General features: G+C 44.7%; 2 protein-coding genes and 1 long non-coding RNA gene across 7 annotated transcripts in view; 2 read left to right on the top strand and 1 right to left on the bottom strand.

The window, feature by feature from the left end:
* Positions 1-3811: 3811 nt before the first annotated feature.
* LOC118097953 (uncharacterized) lies at positions 3812-16811 on the bottom strand. The gene is made up of 3 exons (XR_004694101.2): positions 15588-16811; positions 10956-11015; positions 3812-4002 (listed from the first exon to the last, which is right to left on the bottom strand). It is a non-coding gene; the product is annotated as an uncharacterized LOC118097953 (long non-coding RNA).
* Positions 10827-14926, top strand: AICDA (activation induced cytidine deaminase). Of its 2 annotated transcripts, none has more exons than XM_035141274.2 (4): positions 10827-11027; positions 13723-13993; positions 14120-14205; positions 14873-14926. In XM_035141274.2, exons 1-4 carry the CDS (start codon positions 10860-10862, stop codon positions 14924-14926), a joined length of 579 nt encoding a protein of 192 aa, XP_034997165.1. In that variant the 5' UTR covers positions 10827-10859. The 2 variants fall into 2 exon arrangements, with proteins under 2 accessions (XP_034997165.1, XP_034997163.1); XM_035141272.2 differs by having other exon boundaries at positions 14090-14205.
* A 1318-nt stretch (positions 16812-18129) lies between the features above and the next one.
* PHC1 (polyhomeotic homolog 1) overlaps positions 18130-25323 on the top strand; it is a 32326-nt gene continuing 25132 nt past the window's right edge. For all 4 annotated transcript variants that reach the window (XM_035140634.2, XM_035140632.2, XM_035140631.2 and 1 more), the window contains exon 1: positions 18130-18448. The gene's annotated coding sequence lies outside the window, so the exon portion shown is untranslated. The remainder of the gene's footprint in view (positions 18449-25323) is intronic.

Genomic DNA, 25323 nt, shown 5'->3' with positions numbered 1-25323 from the left:
CCCAAATAATTGAGAACTGTAGAAGAGTTCTATAGTGTTAAATTCCAAAGGAGGAGCTGTATGAGATCCATACAGAACTGCTTTACACCAAGTCAGATTTAGGGCCAGTCTACACTAAAGTGTCATTTCTGCTGCCTGAGATCCTTCATTTGTAATTGTCAGTGATAGGACCTGGGACCTCTGTTGTGCAACAATGTGTACCTCTGATCTATGCCCCCTACACGGGAATCCAAAAATCACGCTGCTCTGGTTGCAAGTGAATGATTCTTCATTGAATCTTGATTGTTTCCCCTTACACCAAATAGTGATGCAGCAATCTGCACCTGGGTGAGCACATGGTTTTAGCCATCTGCTGGTGAAGATGAACAGGACTATTGCTGCTGCAGACAGCATCCTGCCCAAACCACATCCTCCTCACCACCTGTGCAGCAAGAACGTGTGACCTTCGGCTGCTCCTGCTCAGCCAGCCTCAATGGGTGAACCTCATCAAATGGCCCAACACGCTTATAGTGACTAATAAACACCACAATTTGACAGCACAAATCTCTGTGCTTGGGAGGGCTGAGAGGAAAGGAAGTGACCAGGGAGGCAGGGCAGCCCCCCCTACACTTTTTGCCCCCCCCTAATTTTTCCCACAAACAAATCAACAGGAAAATATTTGTTTTAAGATCCTTTAGTCATGCATGCATTCTCAGAAGCTGAGCAAGCTGTTATTCACCTGCAGCTTCTTCCAAGAAGCAGGAGAGGGAGGGAGAAAGCAAAAGCTGCTGGGAGCCTGCTAAGTCTCACCAATGGCAACTTGAACTCCGGGCTCAGGTTAACCCTTTCATGCACGCCAGTCAGTAATTTCATATTACAATAGACGTATCTAAGAATGGGAATCTTGCCCCATTCTTAGCAACTCAGTGCTAATGAAGACTGCATTGCACCTACACCCTCTCTTTCCCACCCTCTTTCTCCCTACTGAGCTGTTCCTTGTTGATCAGAACAGGAGAGGAGCTCATTTCGCAGCTCAACAGCTCATGGGCCACTTTAAATCTGGCTGCAGGCAGGGCTTACCCTGCTCTGAAGTGGAGACTTCCCCAATGCACAGTGGTAATGATGGTGGTAAGCCTTGGGCAGCACTGACCCTACTACTTGGCAAAGTGAGGGAGCTGCCTCAGGTGGCAAATGCTGAAGGATTGCAGGGAATGTTGGCTGTGTGTACCCAGAGGCTCTGCCTTAAAAAAGCTTGCATGCAGCCTTCTGGCGTGATGGAGGATGCTGCTGAATCACCAGTGTTGAAGAAGGATCCAGCAGTTTCTGGTACGTGAAAGTGGGAGGGGTGTCATCTTGTCCTTTGCTTCAGGCAGCAAAATGTTTTGGGCCAGCTTTGGCCTTGGGCAATGGCCCTTGGTATGAAAAATGGTCCCTGTTTGCAAGTGTTGTAAGCTGGCTAAATGGAGCAGTGGGGACAGACTGAGATGTACCACGACTACAACCGGAGGATTCTGGAGCAGGTGATGAAAGGAAAGTGGGGATCAAACTATGTGTGGATTGAACTACCAAATACAAAATACATCAAGCTGCTCATGCACAGAAATGTATGGATGTTTCTTTAAAGAACACAGAGGTGGAAATGTGGAGGAAATAAGACCCCTGCTTTAGTAAATAGCTATACACCAAATTTTATACATATTGTAGTCATACTAATGTATATTTTGTATCTCAAAATCTGAGTATAGAGCATGTTAACCCACTTATTAGCCGGTGCCCGCTGCAGAGAGCACATTGCCCACCCCACCCTTTGGATTGCAAATTGTTTAAACTGATTTTAATGTATTTTTTTCTAAATACTTTTGGACTGACCGGCTTGCTTGTTTTTATTTTGCTGGTGGTTTTGCCATGTCATTGTTTGAATTTGGGACATTATATATTTTCTCCTCCTTTTACTTGGCAGTTGCAGGATTTGCTTTGGAGCCGAAACAGTGGGACTATAGCTTTGAAAAAGAAAAAGGGGGAAAGTATAGATTTATACCAGAGTACACAAAGTGATAATTAGCCACAAAGCAGAGGTTGCTACTGTACTACAGTTTCAGCTTTACATTTAGCAAGTGGAGAAAGTTCAGCAGTGAGGTTTTCACTTTAGGGGAAAAGGAAGTGGCTAAAGATTTTTTTTCTTTTTATTTAAATTTTAAACCAACTGAAGCTGTCGGCGCGTAATTCAAATTGTGATTTCTGAGCAGGTAGGTGAGTGGAAAATAAACAGTTATTTATATCTTACAAGCAGATCACACCACTTCCTGTTGATTACACAGACAAAGTGCTTTGGCTGAAATGTATGGTATTTCCATTCTGCAATTGAGTTTTGGCCAGGTTACTGCTGACTGAATCTTCAGTGAGAGTGGATGGGTCAAGGGATTTTTAAAGGCAATGCCCATCAAATGCAAGCTTTCCTAATGCACCCCTGCTTCACACATGCAGGTATATCACTTTGTTTCTCTACACTTGATTAGCAACCGTGTGTTTGTGTGAACAGGCTTAATTGTCAAGCCCTGCATCTGAAGAAACATTAAAAAAAGTTCTACATGAGGTATTCATACATGCAAGTTGTCCCTTGATGTTGCAGTTATCACATCCAAACGTGTGTCAATCAGTGGCAAGGTCGATCAATGGGCTCAAGATCATTTTGCTTCCCATTTTTTGCATCTTCTCCAGTTCTACAGTATCAGTTCTGAGATGTGTATTCGGGATGATATTCTTGAGGAACATCATCGTAAAAGCTTCAGTATCTAGGACCAAACAGCCGTGCTGAAGAGGTTAGGAGAGCCAGTGTGCTTCGTTAGCAAGTATGACGTACAATCAAATCTGATGTCACATTGTGTGTGCTTTTGAAAAAAACAAATAATTTGATGTGAAGTATTTTTCTCTCTCCACAGTTCCAGAAGAGGCCGTTGGCTCAGAGTTGCTAGATGTCACATAGAATCATATAACACTAGAGTTGGAAGGGATCCCAAGGATCATCTAGTCCAACCCCCTGCAATGCAGGAATCTAAACCAAAGCATCCATGGCAGGCATGTGAGTTAGGGTGCCACAGTAGCTGGGAGGCTGAGCCGAGAACCAAGAAGTCCCTCCGCAGGAATTTGCCAGGTAACCTTGAGCAAGCCACTATCCCTTCTGCAATGTGACATTCCATTACACTTACCTACTGTACATGATAGGACGGTTATGAGGGCACTTATTTCATGTATATGAAGTTCTTTGAGCACTCAAGACTGTATATGAAGATATACAGTAATGCACAGTTAATGTGCATAATAACTGGCTGTTGTGCACATTCGCCAGGCTTTGTGGAGACTGTGCACATAATCTGTTTGCATTTGTGCACTATGCCAGGCCAATATACATAATTTCCAGCAGGCCTGGGAAATGTGCGTATCTTGACGGTGTTTTGTACATTCTCAGGGCACTATTCAATCCTCTGCTGAGTGTGCATAGTCTGCATGACACATAGCCTTGCTGTCTAGCTCCAGTTCAGAAGTGTGCCATCTGAGCCCCCTCCCTTACCCCTGCCACCATCCCAGCTACTGCTGGCCGGCTGACTCATCCTGACCACCAAGTACCCTCCCCACTGATCAGTTGAGCTTTGGGAAGAAGAGGTAGGGCTCCAGTTAAAGATAGAATAGATCTTTATTGTCATTGTCCCCTTGCGGGAACAACGAAATTTCTCGATTGCTGTATCAACTCAATTAAAACACTCGACATGAATTAAAATACTAATGAGCACAATACAATACAGAACAGCAAACAAATGAAAATAAAATGACTTCGAAGTCCAGAATTTCCATTTAAGGCCAAAATTGCTCGAGGAAAGAAACTCTTCTTGAGACGGCTCGTTCTCGCCTTCATTGTTCTATATCTCCGTCCCGATGGCAGGAGCTCAAAGAAACGATGACCAGGATGCGATGAATCTCTTGATGTGGCTAGTGCCTTTCTGTGGCACCTGATGGTATAAATATGTTCTAAGGTAGAGAGAGAACAACCAATGATACTCTCAGCTGTTTTGATAATTCTGCTCAACACTGTCCTATCCCGACAAGTGCAGCTTCCATACCACAAACATAAGCCATACATAAGCACGCTCTCAATGGCACAGTGATAGTAAGCAAGCAGCAAGTTTCTCCTGCTGCAGTCCAGCCTCCTTTGGACCAATCCCAGCTGTTCCCAGTGCCGTAGCATGGGTGCAGCAGAGGAGCCGTAGCCCCGGGCACAAAATTCTGAAGAGGTGCAACGAGGCCCGAGCACTTTGGGGCAGGGACGCTTCTTCCTTCTCCCCATGGCCGGCAAAAGGATTCCTGCGTGTGCCACACCCACATACCCCACCGCCGGCTGGCCTCTCTTTTCTATGCCTTCTCTCTGCTCCCAGGTTGGGGCTAGTTTGCAAGACGAGACTCCCTTGATTAGATGCTGGCTGGTGAAGGAACTGACTGCTGCCCAGTCAGGGGGGGGGGCACAACACTTGCCCTGCCCCAAGCACTGGTAACCCATGCTACACCCCTGGCTGTTCCTTAGGAAGCTGAGGAGCACAGCGGTGGAGTCCCAAGGAGAGAAAGAGAAAAAAGGTAAAGGTAAAGGACCCCTGGACCCATTAAGTCCAGCCTGCATAGCATTCATTGAAGAAGAAGAGGAGGCAGCGGCGTTTGGATTTGATATCCTGCTTTATCACTACCTGAAGGAGTCTCAAAGCAGCTAACATTCTCCTTTCCCTTCCTCCCCCACAACAAACACTCTGTGAGGTGAGTGAGGCTGAGAGACTTCAGAGAAGTGTGACTAGCCCAAGGTCACCCAGCCGCTGAATGTGGAGGAGCGGGGAAGCGAACCTGTTCACCAGATTACGAGTCCACCGCTCTTAACCACTACACCACACAGCCCCTTTGCTAGAAAACCAACGGAGGAATTTGAATGCTTGGGCACAAGAGAGCATTATGGGAAAATTGACTCACAATTTGAGATTGGCAAGAGGAACGAAGCGGGAAAATGGTGGTGCCTTGTTTCCTTTGCACATTCTCCAGAAAACCAAAGGCCAGTTCCAAGGGGCGATACTAATTTGTGGATCACTCAATAGGAACATAGAATCATAGAATTGTAGACTTGGAAGGGACCCCAAGGGTCATCCAGTCCAACCCCCTACAACACAGGAATCACAACTAAAGCATCCATTACATGCTTTACAGATGTATACTGTTATTGGTTGCGGTGTATGTGTGGGAATACAAGTTTTCATAATGTATTTTTTTTGGGGGGGGTGGGGTCTCCAAGGAAATTTAAAGTACAAAAAAGGAAAATAAACCAACTGAGGCACAAGACTAGCCTTGGGGCAACTGAAAGTAAAACTTAGGCGCACCAATTTTTTTATTATTTGCTGGAACCAGTAATTATTTTTCTTACCTACCTACATTTTAATGTTATAATTGACAAATATATTTCTAAGGAGGGAGGAGGCTGAAGAAACTGGAGCCAATCAGAACCAAGCATATTTTTTTAGAATGGGGGCCCACAACTCCAGCGAACTGTGTAACTCCACCCCAGACAAAATGACTCCTAAGGGGAGTCGAGGGGGTTGGGAACACCCACCCCAACGACACTTCTCATTTCTGTACCACAGTCATAAGGCTATTCAGACACCCGGCGTAGCAGCTTGGTGACTCAAAGCGACTTCCCACATCAGCCCAGCGCAGCCATGGACAGGTAAATGGGCAACATTTGCCCCAGTGAATTGCTACATCACTGAATTCACCGAGTATGAACTTATTCTGTGTTTTATTCTCTTTTCCCCATCTGACTCAGCTCTCCAGATGGCTTCTTCCCATATCTCTCACTAACCAATATTCTGATGCTGTTGACTCTTTCTCTCTCTCTTGCTCACACACGTTTTATCATTGTTTTCTACCATGTCCCCAGTAATTTTTTTGTTCTTTCTCTCTCTCTCTCTGCACATGGTTTACTTATACATTCTGCCCCCCCTTTAATTCAGTTTGTTCCATACACTCTTGAAAATAAGGGATATCATTATTATTTCTTCTTCTTGACTTTCATGTCCATGGTAGTTTATATAATAACATAATCAGAAGAAACAGGCACCTGCCCCAAGGAGCTTACAATCAACGATGCTGGGTGCAACAGAGGGGAGGGCAATGAGTTTAACAGAGAACGATTATATACAGTTTCACATGCTTAGGCTTTGGTTACAATGCCTTTTGGGGCAATTAAAATAATTAGACAAGTGGAGTGAGATTTCTGTGTAACTCAAAAGCTTATGTTTTCCCGCATCAAGAAGTGTTTCTCCAATAAAGATTTCCAATACTTTGCATGCATGGGTGCTAACAGAACACCTGTCTAGCCTATAGATGAATGAATCTAATTACAAATTTTCTGAATCTGCACTCATTCGCATTAGCAAAAAGAAAGCATTATAATCAACAAATGCATCTTTTATTTTGGGATAATCAAGAAAGCAGCTTTCTATAGATGAATGCATCTAATTGCAGTTTCCAGATGTAAATGACTCATATCTATTTGTCTATTTATCATATTATCTTTGTCTTGTTTTTTGTCTCACAATGGAGCTCCTTTTCAGCTGATAAAAATTAAAAACATAATATATCATTTAAAAAGAAAAATGATTTTTTTAACGAATTCAAAATTAAGACCTGATTGGTCTTAAATTATAGGTCTTCCAGTCCACCTTGTGAGTGTGCACTTGTCCTTAGATGCACAATTAAGAATCTCAGAATATGTCATATTTATATTATTCGTAAAACACTCCTCCTTGGTTATGGAGGATCATAACGTGTATCGAGTTGTATTGTAGCATAACTTATATTAACTTGTACTGAGTACCTCCTCCTCCTCTGTTTCATTTCTTTAAATTAGATGTGAGTTAGCTACTTTAGGAGTATGTCCACAGCAACCACAAAGAGTCTCTCATTTTGTGCCGCCTGCCGCTGAAAATGGTGCAAGATACTATTTGAGTTTTCACCTCACCCTGCGATCTGCCTCTAGTTTCTCAGCTCCCTCTCACCCTTACCTCAGGATTACCCCAGCAAAGGGTTGAAAATTTCCCTGGGTTAATCTGGGCAAATGGGAAAGCTAATAATTCATTAAAGAATTAGAAGACTTTATGAGATTCATCTGGAAAAAAATGTCTCATGGCATGCTTTTCCCTACCCCACTTTGGAGTACTGTAGTTTGTGAACTCCCATTTCCAGAAGAGTGGAAACTTTGGGGGACATGACAGCCAAATATAAGCCCTTTCAAGCCCCCATTTATTATAGCAACTAATACACATGTGCTTAAGTCTTGCCCCTTGGATTCAGACGGGTGTGAAAGTGCTTATTAACCTTGGGCTGCCACAAGTCCCCGGTTTCTGTTCTGGAAATCAGAGGTTGCAATCTACTTCTGTTGAGGCAGTGGGGTGCAGTGGGAAGAGCACTGCTTGGGAATTGAAGCCCATGTTCAAATCTTTTCTTGGCAGTGAGACTCACAGGGTGCACTTGGGCAATTCATTATTTCTTCACCCTAACCTACTTCACAGGGTTGCCATGATGCAAGAAAGGCCGGTGCTGATAAGACAGGATTATAGATGCAAGGAACTCTTGCCTGCCTCTCAAAGCCCCTTTAACCATTTTAACATGCAATCTGCTTTTGAACCGCTACACCAGGATTGGCTTTTCACACATAGCTATTTCTTATTCTGGGACCAGATTTTTTCAATGGGGCACTAGGACTTGGAAGCAGTCCAAGTTCTTCTGCATACTACCAGACTGAGAGATCCAAATTGTTTTTAGGATGTGCACATATATAATGGGTCAACAAATGCAATGGGTGTGCATGTACAGTATTTAAAAAAGAAACTGCGCTCAGCAATTTTTCTTATTCTTAAGTGGGAGCCTGCTTTTCCTCTCTGCTGTGCACAATGTGATTGCCACATGTTCAGCTATCAGCTTTCCATCTCTTCCCCCACCCCATGCTTCAGGGGGACTCTCAGCCATTTTCATTTGTAAAGTTTTTATGCACATTTATTCAATTAAATGTACACTTGCCAATGCTTTAAAATGTTGGAAATCTGCCTAGGGAAGGGGAATGGAGGTTGGTTCATTTGATCATACAAATTGCAGCTTATCTGTGCGATGCACAGCCAATCTCTGTTGCAAATACACAGAAATTCCATCTTGAAGGGAAATTTGTATGTTGGGGGGGCATAGCTGTCAAGTTCTCCCTTTTTAAAAGGGAAATTCCCTTATGCTGGATAGGCTTCCTCGCGAGAAAATGGAAAACTTGATAGCTATTGGGGGAGGGGAGAAGGTGTGTGCTTTGACAGTGGGGACCACTATTCAAATGTTGCACATTCTTATGCACCCTTAGAGTGTTTACAAGTAAGAATTACTCAGAAGAGGAGTCCGTCATAGGAATCCACCCCCCTGTGTTTCTGCATGAGCAAATATTCTGCGCATGCCTTCTGGTGCAAAGAAACAAGCCCAGAACAGTGACTCATACAGAAACATAACAGGAAGCCCCTTCTTAGGGTAGATATTTTATTCTTTGCATCAGAAGTGACTAGATGATTCAATCACACTTGATGTAGCAAGCTTGATGTGCCTGAATCTAATGAAGGTTGTTTGGAAGAAGGCTAGGCCAGAATTAAAGTACATAGAGGTCTCCTCTATGGGAAGCTGCTTTGGTTCCACAGGGACGTTTAATCAGTGAATGAGTTTCTCATGGCAAACTAGCTGTTATGTCAGAGCACTCTAGCCTGCTTTAGCCTGGAGCAGAGGCTTGAGGAGGAAAGTGATGGCACCAATGGAAGTCTGGATGACCCCTGGAAATGGACAGAGCTGAGATGGATGGAGGGATGCAAAGAGGAGCCTTCTGCAAGTGAATGGTTCTAAGCTGTGTAAATGGATGGGGGGAAATGGGGCAGGGGAAGCTGAAATGGACAGAGCAAAGAGGAGTGGGGGGGGGGGGAGGTAAGCAACCCTGAAATATTTCAAAGTCCCTCCAACTTTTGATTTGAGCCCCATCCACCATGGGCTGGCAGATTATTCCCAATAAAATGTGGCCCATGAGAGAAAATAAAGGTTACCCACTCCTGACCTATAATCTGCTGGAAATTACAACTGCAGCAAATAATGGATATAAATTAGCACAGGTGCTGTTTCCTATGGCCCAAACATGTCACTCCATATATGCATCTTCCCACTGTAGCCCTGGGAATATAAGGCCAGATTCAACTACCTGGTTCCAATGTGGACACGGGTGGCGCTGTGGTCTAAACCACTGAGCCTTTCAGGTGTGCCAATTGGAAGGTTGGTGGTTCGAATCTACGTGACGGGGTGAGCTCCCCTTGTTCTGTCCCAGCTTCTGCCAACCTAGCAGTTCAAAAGCACGCCAGTGCAAGTAGATCAATAGGTACCGCTCCGGCGGGAAGGTAAACGGCATTTCCGTGCGCTCTGGTACTCGTCATGGTGTCCTGCTGCACCAGAAGTGGTTTAGTCATGCTGGCCACATGACCCCGAAAGCTGTCTGCGTTCAAGCACCGGCTCCCTCAGCCTGAAGCGAGATGAGTGCCGCACCCCATAGTCGCCTTTGACTGGACGTAACCGTCTAGGGGTCCTTTACCTTTTACCTTACCTTACCCAGTTCCAGTAGTGGAAGCCAACACTTCTGCTAGTGCAACAGGGCTTCACTCACAACTGCCCCCCCCCAACACCTCCGGAGTATTGGGAAACCCCTCAGAACAATGCACGGGCTTGGGGACACAGGAAGAGGGGAGGTCTTCGGAACATTCGCCTTAGTATGACATTGACTCTCACCCATAGAACTGAAACCATCTGAAAGCACCTATAAACTTCATGGGCTTATGAAGTTGTCAATATAGCCCAGGGAGCTTGCCATGCTACAGTAAAAACTAGTTTGCTTTGAAGGTGAGATAGGACCCAGCCTTTCTGTTGGCATCGGGTCATTATATTGGGCTTGTGTGAGTGCTTGAACTGATAAAGCCTGTGTTTCAGTCCACCCTCAGATCATCCATGCGTGGAAACTAAAGTAGCTGGCTGAGCCCATACTGAGAGTGCAGAGAAAGGAGGTGATGGTGCGCTGGGATTATTTTTAACCCATTCGCTTCTGTTTTGCATTGCCTTTGGGGGAGTGAATGTTTCGCTTTGGTGAACAGAGTTTTTCACACTCCTGCTCTGTACTTTGCACACTTGCTCCCACCCTGCTTTACAGACATTATATAGAAAGGAGCCTGTGGCAGACATCATGGCATTTTATGTATTCTTATTCTTAAACTTAGTGGGGAATGATGGTGATAATAGCCTTTGTTCACCCTTAGTCTACCCGAGAAGCTCAGCATGCAAAGAGGTTTCAGCATGGGTTTCACGAGCCACACTTGAGTTCCTATAATAATCTAGAAATTTTTACCACTTTGTAACTGAGCTCGGGTTTACTGCCTGTTCAACTTTTCCAAAGCACATGAACCTGACCTTTGAAGAGTTTGTATGTAAACCATTTGTAACTTGCCAAATGTGTGGTCTTTTTCCTGTGCTGGGAGAACTGGAAAACCTTGGAAGGAACTTTTTAAAGGGCACACATTAAGGTTTTACAGCCTATATTACCACGCTTTAGATTGCTGCAAATTTTGTGACTTTAAATCTCTGCTGGGGTTCTCTCACCAAAGAGAACTTGCCCCAAACTTGAATCCTGGCATCCAGGAATTCTCATTTCTATATATTTTTCCCTGAACCAATGGACTCCACTAAAGTTGCTCTCTGTTCAGATCACAGCTGTCCCCATTCATACTTGAATACACACGACTTCAATGTCTGTTTCCCTCCGCAGTGTCCTTCTGAAACAAAAGAAATTCCTCTACAACTTCAAGAACTTGCGCTGGGCCAAAGGCCGTCACGAAACGTACCTTTGCTATGTGGTCAAACGGCGGAACAGTGCAACATCCTGCTCCCTGGACTTTGGATATCTGCGCAATAAGGTACAAAAAGATGAGTGAAGCTCATATCCATAAATACATCCTTCTGCACTAATGAGCACTGGAATGCTCAGCACCTTATCCATAATTTTAGCAATCCATTTCACTCTCAGGTTAGAATCATTTCACCCAGCAGTGCAATTGCCATTTCTGCATATTCCCACACTGGTTCAGTACTGCTGGATTTTGAGAGATCACATTGGATGGCCTGACAATATGATTGCTTCCTATGCCAATGTTGCCCAGCCTTCAAGAGGAGTGGGTGCGGAATTAGCAGTAACCATGTTGTGGCATCTCAGTTCCAACATGACTAGAGTGACATAGGAACTGATGACACGGAAACAGCAATGGCACCACTAATAGAATACAAGGTCTATAGCTAATCCCCAGACTTTGGCCCTCCAGATGTTTTGGACTACAATTCCCATCTTCCCCGACCACTGGTCCTGTTAGCTAGGGATCATGGGAGTTGTAGGCCAAAACATCTGGAGGGCCGCAGTGTGGGGCTGCCTGGCTAAGACCCTCAGAAATCCATACAGCATTCTATTTGAACCAACATATGGATTTGCCCCCGCCTAAGAGCAAGCACCTCCACTCCCCATTCTTCCATTTCCCCTCCAATCACCCCTATACCTTCTAAACATCTTAATCTAATGGCCAGATAATACAAACAGCAGAACCAAATGGCAAAACTTTACCACCCCCATCGTTCTGCGCGGACACTGAGATCCAGTACCGAGGGCCTTCTGGTGGTTCCCTTGTTGCGAGAAGCCAAGTTGCAGGGAACCAGGCAGAGGGCCTTCTCGGTGGTGGCGCCCGCCCTGTGGAACGCCCTCCCATCAGATGTCAAAGAGAAAAACAGCTACCAGATTTTTAGAAGACATCTGAAGGCAGCCCTGTTTAGGGTGGCTTTTAATGTTTAATAGATTATTTTATTTCATTTTTCTGTTGGAAGCCGCCCAGAGTAGCTGGGGAAACCCAGCCAGATGGGCAGGGTATAAATAATATTTTATTAATGTATTAATTATATTATAAATATTAATATATTATATTATATTATAATATATTATATATTATATAATAATATATTTATATATTATTATTATTATTATTATTATTAGCTATTATTACCTTTGAAGGCGACCTGGAAACTACAACTAATCCAGAATGCGGCAGCTAGACTGGTAACTGGGAGCGGCCGCCGAGACCACATAACACCGGTCTTGAAAGATCTACATTGGCTCCCAGTACATTTCCGAGCACAGTTCAAAGTGTTTGTGCTGACCTTTAAAGCCCTAAATGGCCTCGGTCCAGTATACCTGAAGGAGCGTCTCCACCTCCATCGTTCTGCCCGGACACTGAGGTCCAGCACCGAGGGCCTTCTGGCAGTTCCCTCGTTGCGAGAAGCCAAGTTGCAGGGAACCAGGCAGAGGGCCTTCTCGGTGGTGGCGCCCGCCCTGTGGAACGCCCTCCCAACAGATGTCAAAGAGGAAAACAACTACCAGACTTTTAGAAGACATCTGAAGGCAGCCCTGTTTAGGGTGGCTTTTAATGTTTAATATATTATTTTATTTCATTTTTCTGTTGGAAGCCGCCCAGAGTGGCTGGGGAAACCCAGCCAGATGGGCGGGGTATATATAATAAATTATTTATTATTATTATTATTATTATTATTATTATTATTATTATTATTTATTATTATTATTGCTATGCACTTTGAGACAGAGAGACACTAGAGAGCGGCTTGCTTGCATGCTCCCCACAACCACCCTCCCTTCACATTGTAATCTGGGTCCTTTAGAGGTGTCTGCATGTAAAATAAAGACTTGAGGCTGGAGAACAAACAGGGTGGTGGTGGAGCTCGCGTACTGATCCCCACTGGCTCCCCATGTGTTCATTTTACACACATACAGAACGTCTGACAAGGCAACCCTGTTTAGGGAAGTTTTAATGTTTGATACTTTATCGCTTTATGATGATGATGATGATGTTGGGAGCCGCCCAGAGTGGCAGAAACCCAGCCAGATGGGCGGGGTATAAATAAATACATTATTTATTTATTATTATTATTATACAGTGGTACCTTGGTGTTCGAATGTCTCTGTTGACAAACATTTTGGTTTTCGAATGCTGTAAACCCAGAAGTAAATGCTTCGGTTTTCGAACACGCCTCGGAAGTCGAACATGCCAAGTGGCTTCCGCATGCAATCAATCTGTGTTCAGCTAAAATCTCAGGAGCTCTCTTGCAACCAATTTGTTTTCGTGACTGTCTGCGCCTCGGTTTTTGAATGCTTCAGAACTCAAATGGTCTTCCGGAATGCATTACGCTCGAAAACCGAGGTACCACTATAGGCATAAAGCTCATCTAATCTTCTCTTTGGTGTGCTTTTTACTTGTGTACTTTTGAGTTTCTGGGCAGGGTTTCTGGAAGGTATCACTCAAATACACAGGCAAATTGGTATCCTTGAGGGAAAACGTTGGATTCTGCTAATTGTACAAACTAGTCCAAGCATTTACTTGTAGACTAACCAACTCAGTCCTGGAAACAGGGAACCTTCAGACTTGTCTTATGTTCTCTCACACCTTCACTTCTTGTGCCTCGGCACAAATGCTTTGTTTGGCCATTCATTGTTTATCGGTATTATCTTGGTCCTGCTCCACCCCCACCCCCCAACATCCTTCTGTGTTGCTACTTCAGTCAGGTTGCCATGTTGAAGTTCTCTTCCTGCGTTACATCGCCACCTGGGACCTGGACCCGAGGCACTGCTATCGGATCACCTGGTTCACCTCATGGAGTCCGTGCTATGACTGCGCCCGGCACGTGGCCGACTTCTTGTACGCCTACCCTAACCTAACTCTGCGCATCTTTGCTGCCCGCCTGTACTTCTGTGAGGAACGGAATGCCGAACCCGAGGGGCTGCGTCGCCTCCACCGGGCAGGAGCTCAGATTGCCATCATGACCTTCAAAGGTGAAGCCGGGTGGAGGGATGGGTTTAGGAGGTGGCGAAAGATCTGGAGGGGAAGTCGAGCAATGGAAGGTGAACACCACGTCTCTCTTTTGTCAGATTACTTTTACTGCTGGAACACCTTTGTAGAGAACCGCAAGAAGACCTTCAAAGCTTGGGAAGGGCTTCATGAAAATTCTGTGCGTCTAACCAGGAGGCTCCGCCGTATCCTTTTGGTGAGAAGTATTTCCTTCCACCCTGGAGCAAGGTTTTCTAGCCCTTTTCTTGTACCTCTTCCCCCTCCTTCCTTTGTTTTTTCTCACCTGCCATTCTCTGCTTCCTTTAACTTGATTTTTCAGGATCACTAGCCTCCATCTTTTTCTGCCCCGATCTTTTCTTCAGTTCTCTTAAGCCAGGGGTCCCCAAACTACGGCCCCCGGGCCGGATGCGGCCCAATCGGCCTTCCAATCCGGCCCGCGACGACCCCCGCCGCCGCCGCCCGCTCTCGCGGCGCGCGGCGCAGCGACGATCTAAAAAATCGGCAAAAAATCGCCGAAAATCCTTTGTGCGCATGCGTACGGGCCTCTCCCGACCCGGAAGAGGTCATTTCTGGTGCACTTCCGGGTCGGGGGAGGCCCATACGCATGCGCACAAGCGATTTTCGGCGATTTTTTTCCCGCCCGTGTGCGTGTGCGCATGCGCACGGGCGCGCACTCCCCCGCCCTCCGGCCCGCTGCGCGCGCACTCCCCTACCGTCCGGCCCACCGCGCGGTCGGCGCGGCGGGCACCGGCCCGCCGCTCGGTAAGTCTGGGGACCCCTGTCTTAAGCTTTACCTCTAACCTTTTGTTGTCCTCCTTCTTGTGCCTCCTGCAAACCTGACCATTCTCTTCTTTCTTTCACAGCCACTTTATGAGGTTGATGACTTGCGAGATGCCTTCCGAATCCTTGGACTTTGAAATGCAATGGGGAGGGAAACCGGCAGGTCAGCAACATTCTAGGAAGAATAGTCTTGAAATATTCAACTCCATGTCCCAGCTTTCCCTTCTCTGCTGTCATGAACATCTGCATCCTGAGAAAATGAGGAAGACATTCTGAGGCTCCCGTCATGTGCGCACTGCGGCTGTGCTCTGTTCTTTGTTGGGAGAAGCCAGAGATAGACTCGCCAAGCCACAAGACCCTATTGATTGTTGCTCTTACTGGGGACAGCTAGACAAATGAACATCTTACAGAGGTGGCACTTAGAGCTCGAGAGGCTTCAGCCGAACCACTTAGCAACTTCATCAGTTTGGAGTTCAAAACCTTAGACCCAGCTTAAATTGTGGCATCTACAGAAAGGACTGACGTCATTTGGAACAAAAGATAACATATGAACCATAATGCCTCATACTGAGCAGCACAGAACCTGTTAAGCATCTTGCCACACATGTTTTCAGCAGACACGCACTGGCACAGAATGGACTTGGAAACTATGATGCGGTCACTATACCCCACAAGCACTGTGTCGATATGCAATCAATTCATTATGAGGATAAGTGATATGTAAATATATTTAGTATTTAACAATATTTGATCAGTTGCCTGCTATGGTATTACTATTTAATAATTGATTTTGCTTACCTGTAGTTTCAAGAAGATCAATTCTTCTTTTCTTCCAAAGTGTTCTTCAGTATTTCATTACTGCAGATCCAGAGAAGGAAGTCCAGAATCTTGGCAACTGTGAAATTTATTTGCTAAGCATTAATTCCTTTCAATGTAGCAGAGTAGCATGCTTATTCATGGATGTAAATAAAGACATTTTTATGTACACAAACCAGCCTTTTTTTTTTGCTATGGTAATTGTGCGAGAGAACAGGACAGGAGTTAAAATATTGGAACCAAATCTAGATCTTATGAGAGAACAATCTTCAGCTCCTGGAAAGGGTGTTTGAGGAGCTGTTGGATTCTCTATCTCCCTCTCCACGCAGGTCCACCACCAGAGATGCTTCACTGTGGCAGTGAAGCTATTTTGAGGACAGAAACATGGTCTATGGTGACGGCCAAAAAGGGTGTTCCAAAAAGGGGTGGGGGAGAGGTTATAGATTGAGTGACAGCTGGTGACTGCATTGGGGCCAAGGAAGACCTGTTTCCTCACCATCCTCTTCCCTTGAAGCAGTAGTCATCTAAGCACTGAAGTTGTAGAAATGCTTTTTAATTTTTTTGTCAACAGTATGAATGAGAGGTAACTTAATCTGTTATACTATAAGCACCTACCTATAAGCACCCACTTCTGAATAGACCCGTATGTAGGATTGCACTGTCAGATAGATGAAAACACACATAATAAAAGCAAACCACCATAATAGTTTACCCTCTCTCCTTCAACTTGAAATAGAGTCTCTCATTTCTATATGTTGCAAAAAAGGAAAAGAATAAAAATTACTTATGGAACCTTAGAGACTATTAATTTGCAGAATCTTAGATTAACATATAACACCCACATGCCTTTCCATAAGGACGAAGAAAGAGCTTATAATACTGCAATCCTACAATAGTCTCATTGAATTCAGTAGGGCGATAGCAGGCAGGAAAAATGTATTTAGTCAATGATTTTTTAGAAGATATATTTGATTCCCCCCCAAAAGATCCTATTGATTCATTGGCAAGTATCCAATTTCTTCCCTCCCACACATTGGTTGGGGTCAATGCATCTGAATCCCAACCCATAGCCTCCCCTGTACCATTATTTGCCAAGTTTTTATATGCAACAACAAATGCCTCATAATATCCTTTTACAACTGCCTGCAATTGTTGAGATATGCCACCCTGCCCACAATGCTACAGAAATATAAAATTGGTGGCTATATAAATTCTATTAATATTAAATTTAAAACGATACTGCAGCAGCACTGAGCAGCTAAAAACGAATAGAAATGGGTACACAACAAGCAGAAATTTAGCGTAACGTGAACCCTCCCACAAGAAGAGTAAGACTGCAATCCTATACACATTACCTCCTTGAACACAGGACTTCGCTGAGTAAACATGCATTGGACTGGGCTACAGTATTGAGAAATTTGACCTGATCATTTTTTCCTGAAGGCCCAAGAGCTGGGATTTTGGTGGAGGGGGAGAAAAGAGGGAGGCAAAGGAGAAGCCAAATGAGTTAAGACTTCATTACTAGGAACTCTGCAACATAAGCCAGAATTCATTCATTCCTGCTAGATGCGGAGAGTGGACTCAAACCATAATCCTCCAGCAGATGGCAGTGCATTTGATTTGACCTAAACAGAGGGCCACCCCAAACACAAAATAGGAAAGTATTAATTGGAGAAAGTGACTCGCACTACATCTCATCCATCAACAACAAAAAGATAAGTGGAAAATTAAGATCCAAACACCTGCATAAATAGAAATGTTTTTTACCTGGTGCCTAAAGCCAGATAGTGATTGCACCATGCATGCCTCCCCTTGGGAACAGCATTCCATAAATGGGGAGCCACCACTGAAAAGGTCTCTTTCTGTGCCACCACCCTCAGTCTACACCTCCCTCGGATGCAGTGTGTGGAGCAGGGCCCCAGGTGAAAAATGCAGAGCCTCCGTTTGTTGTGTTTGGTTTTATGATGCGTTAAAAAAAAATTGTCTTATTTTCTACAGATTATTTTTATCTGCACCACCTAGAAATGCGAAGAATTAAGCAGCACAGAAATGCTGTAAATAGAAACAGTAAATAGGTGTGTGACTATGGACATAGCAAGCTCCTACAAAGTCTTTTTTATTATTATTTATTTAAATCACGGACTATTTCGAGCGCCGCGAAAAGGCAAAAAGATTCAACTTTCCCACTAGAGCTTCACCGGCTGAATTCCTGCCTGCGTGCGCTTGGAGCGAACCCTGCAAGCAATGCATCGGCCTCGAGTCCGCGGTGCCCCGCTAGATGCGGCGGAATCTACCACTCTCCGGGCCGAGCTAAGACGAGCCACACCTGCCCAGGTGGCAAAGTACTGGAGGGCCGGCTCGGCCCGCTAAAATAGGCGAGGGCGGGGCTCGCTAGGCCCCTCTAGGCCCTATTTTTCGTCCCCATGGCAACCGCAAAACCTGCGCGAGGCGGAGTCGGAGGCAGGGGCGGTCACGTGGCCCGGAAAAGCGCCTCTTTGGCGCCCCCTCTGGCAGGAAGTGGAGAGGCTGAGGGAGAGGGAGAGAGACAGAGGAGGGGGGAGCCCAGCAGCCAGAGGAATTAAATTCCTCAGAGGCAGCGGCGTCTTCGCGTCTGGGAAGTCGCAGAGCGGCGCTAGTCCTCAGGGAGGTCGGCGCACCCGCCGAAGGGGGCGCGGTTCCTCAGCCCGCCGGCCCCTCCCCCCTGCTCCCCGCTGGGCCCCGGCTCCGCCCCCACTCTGCCTCCCCGCCTCCCGTGAAGGCTGGGGGCCCACTTGGCCCTCTGCCGGCCCCTCATGAGGCGCAGCCGCCCTCCGGGCACGTACCTGGCCTAGGCGGAACCGAAGGTAAGCAAGCGCCGGCGGCCCCCGGTTGTTCCCGCTGCTGCGGCCAGCGCCGCCCTCCCCGCTCCACGCCCCCTTCGCGAGCAGCCGCTGCCCGTTATTAGCTCGTTATCGGGCCTCCCCGGAGCCGCCTTTCCGAGGCCGCTTCGCCCCACTCCCCCCATATCGCCTCCCGTGCTCTTCGTTCCAAAACACCCCACAGGGCTGATTCACACGTTACGGTGACCTGTAGATCTGGGTTGTGCATGCTCTGCAGGCAAGCTACAGGTAACCCCGGTACCTGTGTCCGCAAACACGTGTTTGTCCTGGTCCTGCTCTAGGCTGTGGAGCATCTTCAGGGTTTTAGTCAGTTGGGAGGCTTTGCAAAAGAAAAAAGAGGCTTTTATCTCTAGAGTGCTTTCCTCTTGCTCTGGGATCTCCCATCATTACTTTGTCTTTCACATGGTTTGCTGCTTCTGCTGTTTGATTTATTATTACTTATTTATCATTGCTTTTTAGATTTGTGTACTGCCCTTACCCGTAGATATCAGGGTGGTTCGGAGCATTAAAAAATACAATATAAAAACAATGCTTCCACCGTGCATGCAAGTGGCTTTGATAATAATACTTTATGATCAAGGTTTCCTTCATGCCCCACCCCCACCTTTTGCAATAGGAGGACAATAATATAAACCTGCCTTGCATTTTGTGAGATTATGTGTGTTAGTTTGAGCACTTGAGAAATGTGTTAAATAATAGGTTTCTAGACACCAAGAGTTTGGAAAGTTATTCAGCCCAAGGGCTGCAGTTGCTTCTGGGCATTTTTTAAATAAAAACATATGAACAAAACAATCTCAGCATGTCCTTTGTGCACTGATATACAGTATACAGTAAGATGCATCAGTGTTACTTTAATAGCGTCTCTTCATAGGTCTCTGTCTGCTGATGGCAGTCTCGTTTAGTAGACTGATACGTTAACATGCATAATGAAGCAATGCCAGACTGTATTCAAGTTCTCTTGTCTGATTATTTTCTTTCACTTACAGTATTTGTAAGTTTTTTGGCCAAGGCTATTTGCTGTACATTTGTATACCATTTGGCTACAATCTTCTAGGACCCGCAAGCCAGTGGTGGGTAGGGGCAGAGGCAAAAGTGGGTGGAGTAGTTAGTGTATTTTTCTACCCTTCTACATGGGTGGCGCTGTGGGTTAAACCACAGAGCCTAGGGCTTGCCAATCAGAAGGTCGGCGGTTCGAATCCCCGCGATGGGGTGAGCTTCCGTTCCTTGGTCCCAGCTCCTGCCAACCTAGCAGTTTGAAAGCACGTCAAAGTGCAAGTAGATAAATAGGTACTGCTCCAAGCAGGAAGGTAAACGTGTGCTGATCTGGTTTGCCAGAAGTGGCTTTGTCATGCTGGCCACATGACCTGGAAGCTGTACGCCAGCTCCCTCGGCCAATAACGCGAGATGAGCGCCGCAACCCCAGAGTCGGTCACGACTCGACCAAATGGTCAGGGGTCCCTTTACCTTTACCTTACACTAGGCTAGTTTCTACACACATTTGTGTATCTCTCTTTATCCTCCATTCAGGGGAATGAGAGTTCAAAAACATCCAAGGAGGGTGTGTGGCCTGGAAGAGAGTCCTGGGGGCCAGAAAGGGATGCATTGAGGGCTGCACTTGACCCCCAGGCTTTACTATATGCTTTTATATGGTAACTGTGTTTGCTGTGGGTAAATGTAACTTAGAAATATTTGATGCTTATATGTAAACATGGAGTGGATTTGCACCAGGAGCTGCTGCTATTTGGGAAGAGTTGTGCAAGACTGATTAACGTCTCCATTAATCAGGGTGCTATGAACACATTAGCTTTAAGGTATGAAGCAGCCTTTGCACAACATATTTCACATGTGGAAAGGTCTTCAGTAACCTTAACAGCAGCTGTGAAAAGTGGACTAGTATTTATTATTACTGTATATGTTAAGGCTGGTAGAACAGTGCCTTGTGGAGACCACTTAGTACATGCCTAGTTGAGGCAAGATTTGAAACAGGCCTGATACTCGTAGCAACTCGTTACACCAAATCTAACATGAATAAATTACGTTGTTTGTTTCAACTGCTGGCCAGGAGGGAACTGGTTATCATGGCTGCTTATATGGCCTTTCCCCACTCACATTTTCATCCCATGTGGCTTGTAATCCTTTGAGTGGGCGTCAGGTGAACCATGAGAGCTGGCCACAAAGTTTGTAAGAAGTCTCCAAAGCGATTTGCTCATATGGTTTAACTGAGCCCAGGGATAAGCAGAGCTCTTATGTAGATTCAAGTGGAATATGTCTAATCCAGGACATCTGGGAATCAACTAACAGCCCCTTCTGTAGCATGGACAGAAGTAAACAATGAGCAACCTAACACATCAGAAGCTTATGTTTGTGGTTATTTGTGACTAAATGCTGCCTTTTTCTATACAGATGAAGGAATGTATATTGACAGCATATAATAGTGTGGAAACTAAATGAGAGATGAGTTTTTTGTGGCGATACATACTGGGAAGCACTCTGCATTGAAATATGTATAATTAGGATAAAAGAGATAATGTGTGGTTTCTTTGCTTGCAACAGTGTAGTTGCTTTTTAAACGAAAATATTTGGAAGTTTTCTCTGGTGATGGAAAATGGTTGGGCAGAGCAGTCTTGATGTTTGAAGATTAGGAGAATTCTAGAAGGGCAATCATTACTTTTTTTCTCTGGTGAGAAGTCAATAATACAAATACTTCCTATTTCAGATGGGATTGACTTGTGAGAGGACCAGCCGTGTCCATCTTAGTGTCTTCAGTTTGAGGGTTGATTTTCACATTTGAAACTTAGATCAGATTTTCATTTTACTCCAAAATTATGCTCCTTATTTATGTATTATTAATGGGAAATGCCTGGCACTGTCCAGGAACTTGAAGAAACCTCAAAATATTTTTAAGTGGCTAGTGCATTATTTTTTTTAGTTTTAGGACTGTGCATACAAACACACACACTAACCCTTGGGTCTGCCTGGCCCCAAATCAATTTCTCTCTCTGTGAACTAAAGTTTAATTAGGGCTAATTTGACCTGCAATGTTGATTAAAAACTGCCTCTGGTGTCCAAATGTAGATGAATATCCGTTCATCCACCTCAGGCCCTCTCATGTCAAGTTAGGTGACAGTATCACCAGAAGCATCTAAATTGGCACAGGTTGGAACCATCGTGACAGATTTGACAAAGACCTGCCAAATAGCTTCCAAATGGCTGTAGTTTGGACCCTTCATGCCCCAAAATGTGCGATCACACAAAAATCATGTTTGGGCTCACAATCTTGATTCAGAATGGTGACCAGGAGTCCAGCATTGATGAAAACTAACACCCTCACCTTGGGAAACCTTGTGCCGAGTTATATTGCCAACGGCAATATAACAAGAAGCATCCAAACTCACAGAGAACAGAAGGAAAGACAAACCACTTCCTCAAAAATATACTAAATCAAGGTAGAATTTAGCGTGCAGATCTTTTGTGTCCCCGTAGAATTTAGCGTGCAGATCTTTTGTGTCTACTCTCTAGTGTGCCCTTTTGTATTTACTTTCACTATGCAAAATTCAGCCTGTCCTAAATTGTAAAAAATCCAGGCTTAGTAAATATCTTTTTAAAAATAAATAATGTAAGTAAATATGTTATAGTACCTTTCAATCAACTGATTCAAGGCACAGGTGTAGCTAAAGTGTCTTAGTTTTTCTGCTGTATACCAGTATAAGACGAAATGTGTTGATCAGTATGAAAAATGGCATTGATAATCTACCTTGTGTATTGCAATAATCTGGCCAACTTTCAGAAATGGGCACTGAAAAGTGACTGTTACGGTAATTACTTATTTTTGCAATGAGGTAAGAGGGTTACACACTCAACAATGTTTGTGGCCTTCCAAACATATCTTCAGCCCAAATTTTGGGTATGTTGTTTTTGCTGCTTTGGTGAAAATGTATTTATTCCTAAGAATGATGTTTGGAAGTTCCTATTTTCAATCAATGGGACATTAAGTCGGTGCCAGTTATGCAGGAGCTGCATTTGTGGAGCTTCCCTTCCAAGAGATAAAATATAGGTGGTGGCAGAAGCAAAAATCCATCCTGTAAACCTCATAGGTTATGCCTGCTGCTGTTATATGTTTATATGTAGGAAATTTAATCATCCAGAAAATCATCTGTCTTTACCTTCCCATAAAATGTATCAAATGTTTTCCACATGCTTACAGTGAGGGGGAAAAGTATTTGAGCCCCTGCTAAATTTGCCCATTTGCCCTCTGATGAAGAAATGACCAGTCCATAATTTGAATGTCTTCTGGGTTTCTGGGGTTTTTCCTGTTGTTATTCTGTCTCTCACAGCTACAATAAACCTGCCATTAAAAAACCCACCATTAAAATTATGGACTGGTCATTTCTTCGTCAGAGGGCAAACAGGCAAATTTAGCAGGGGATCAAATACTCCCCCCCCCTCACTGTAACTCTTTGACTGTACAGTATTATCTGTATTATGACTTCAGTTTAGAGATTTAATGGCTTCACTTGATCTCAGTCTGTGACAGTAGTTAACGTTCCAGGATTGTCATTCTATACCATTTTTACTTTCCTGGATCTTGGAGCAATATGAGCATAACAACAGTGGGCTGTATTTTATGCCTTGTAGAGTTATTAAACTATTGACCAAATGAAGAAGAAGATGGCTTAGACTGAAAGGTAGGAGAAACTTCCTTAACAGTAAGAGGAGTTTTGACAGTGGAACAGACTTCCTTGGTAGGTGGTGGGCTCTCTTTTGCTGGAGGTACCGTGTTTCCCCGAAAATAAGACACTGTCTTATATGTATTTTTCCTTAAGAAGACACACTATGGCTTATTTTCAGGGGATGTCTTATTTTTTATTACACGTCCAGCCTCTCCTCTTCCTTGGCACCCTCCAGAACTGCACCTATCACTATGTCTTATTTTCGGGGTATGGCTTATATTGCACAAATGCTTAGAAATCCTGCTATGGCTTATTTTATGGCTATGTCTTATTTTCGGGGAAACGGTAACAGAAAGTGGTTGGCCATTAGTCAGGGTCACTGTATTTACATCCTACATTGCAGATCCCTCATGAGTAGGAGAACTACTGTAGATAGATTAAATGACCTAGTTGTGGTCCAACTTTATCCTTATATTATGACGGAATAATAATTTACTACTTTACAGAGTTAACATAAAGATTACTTAGGTAGTATAAAGTCATGGGGAAAAGGAAGTACACACTCTGTGGTTTTACATATGAGGTCTTAAAATTAGGTAAATACAACCCCAGATGAACAGCAACACATTGCATACTACACTGTGTCATTATTTATTTAGCAGAAATAAAGTCAAAGTGGAAAAGCTATGTGTGAAAAACTAAGTACACCTCATGAATAAGTCACCTCAGCAATAAGTCATCATTTTCTGTATGACTTCATCAGTCTCCAGGGGCATCTTACCCATAGAGGCTAGTGGTGCGGGGAACCACGGCGCCAAGTTCTGGAGGGCGCCACGGAAGAGGTGGAGGCCGGACGTGTCGCCTCCCCACATCAGCTCGCTGCCCTCGCTCGCCTCCGCCATGCCGAGCGGCGCCTGGAGCCTCCGTCCCATTGGAGCGCTGCCCACCCGGAGGGCTGCCTCTTGCCTTTCCTATCTCCCCCTTGGCGAAGGGGCCCTCAGGGCATGGCGGCGGGAGCTGCCGAAGCGCCATAGCCCACCACGACGCGCGCTTCGCCAAACCCTTGCAGACCGTGAGGGCTGCCAGGAGGCGGCCGAGGGCGAGCCCCGGAGCCTCCGCCTCTTCCCCGTTGTAAAAAGGTGAAATGGGGTGGTGGTGCTGGAGGAATTTTTGAATGTGGGGGAGGGGGGCGGGCGCCGGAGGGATCTTTGAACCACGGCGCCAGATATCCTTGAGACGACCCTGTCAGTCTCTCCCATCCTTGTGGAGGAATTTTGGCCCACTCTTCTTTACAAGGTTGCTTCAGTTCATTGAGGTTTGCTAGCATTTGTTTATGCACTGCTCCCTTAAAGTCCCGTCATCAGAGGATGTAAAACAAGTACAGATCACACAGCTGGTTCAGTGGAGGATCCTGGTGAAATACTGGATCCTAGAGCTACTGATGGCTTACTGTCAGGGTGGATAAAAATCAATGATTTTTTTAAATGGATTTTTAAAATTCAAATCATTTTTTTTATTTGAATTGAATTTTTAAAATAAAATGCTTTTGGAGGAAAAAAATATTTCTAAAGATAGTTTTCTATTTAATTTACATTATAGTCCAAAGGCTATAATCAGGAAATAAGGATTTGGGTTTTTTTTTTTTTTGAAGAATAAGGATTTGTTTTAAATTTTTCATGAGTGCTGAAACTCAGTCTAAGTTGGTTTTTTTTTTAACTTAAACTTAAACCATGTTTGTTAACAAACATGGATACATATGCTATAATGTTACTGTTTTAGTTAAATAAATTGTTTAAATTGTTATTAAGGAAATGATTCTTTTTCTTCTTCCAGTAAAGTACAGTCATACCTCGGGTTACGGCCACCTCGGGTTACGAACAACTTGGGTTACGAACTCCGCAAACCCGGAAGTATTTTCGCCGCACGCACGTTCTGTGCATGCGCAGAAGCGGTGCACATGGTTTGCGACCATTTTGGGTTACAAACTGCGACCCGGAACGGATCATGTTCGTAACCCGAGGTACCACTGTACAGCAGATTTATGGGCCACATTTGGACCAATCATACCTTGGATTATAAAGTTGTGATATACCCAAGCCTTTTGCCTGCATAGGTTGTCTCTGTGTTTTTCCCTTTGCTGTAAGCTTTGATTAAATCAGGAAACTTCTA

The sequence above is a fragment of the Zootoca vivipara genome, chromosome 16 (assembly GCF_963506605.1).
Source record: "Zootoca vivipara chromosome 16, rZooViv1.1, whole genome shotgun sequence".
Taxonomy (NCBI): Eukaryota; Metazoa; Chordata; class Lepidosauria; order Squamata; family Lacertidae; genus Zootoca; species Zootoca vivipara.
This window is presented reverse-complemented; position numbering and strand designations above follow the sequence as displayed.

What these genes read in the sequence shown, in the direction of transcription:
- AICDA (XM_035141272.2), top strand. Translation starts at nt 10,860, where the DNA reads ATGTCTGTTTCCCTCCGCAGTGTCCTTCTGAAACAAAAGAAATTCCTC. An exon ending in TGCCATCATGACCTTCAAAG is followed by an intron (nt 13,994 to 14,089) that starts GTGAAGCCGGGT and finishes CTCTTTTGTCAG; the next exon opens with ATTACTTTTACTGCTGGAAC. An exon ending in GGCTCCGCCGTATCCTTTTG is followed by an intron (nt 14,206 to 14,872) that starts GTGAGAAGTATT and finishes TTTCTTTCACAG; the next exon opens with CCACTTTATGAGGTTGATGA.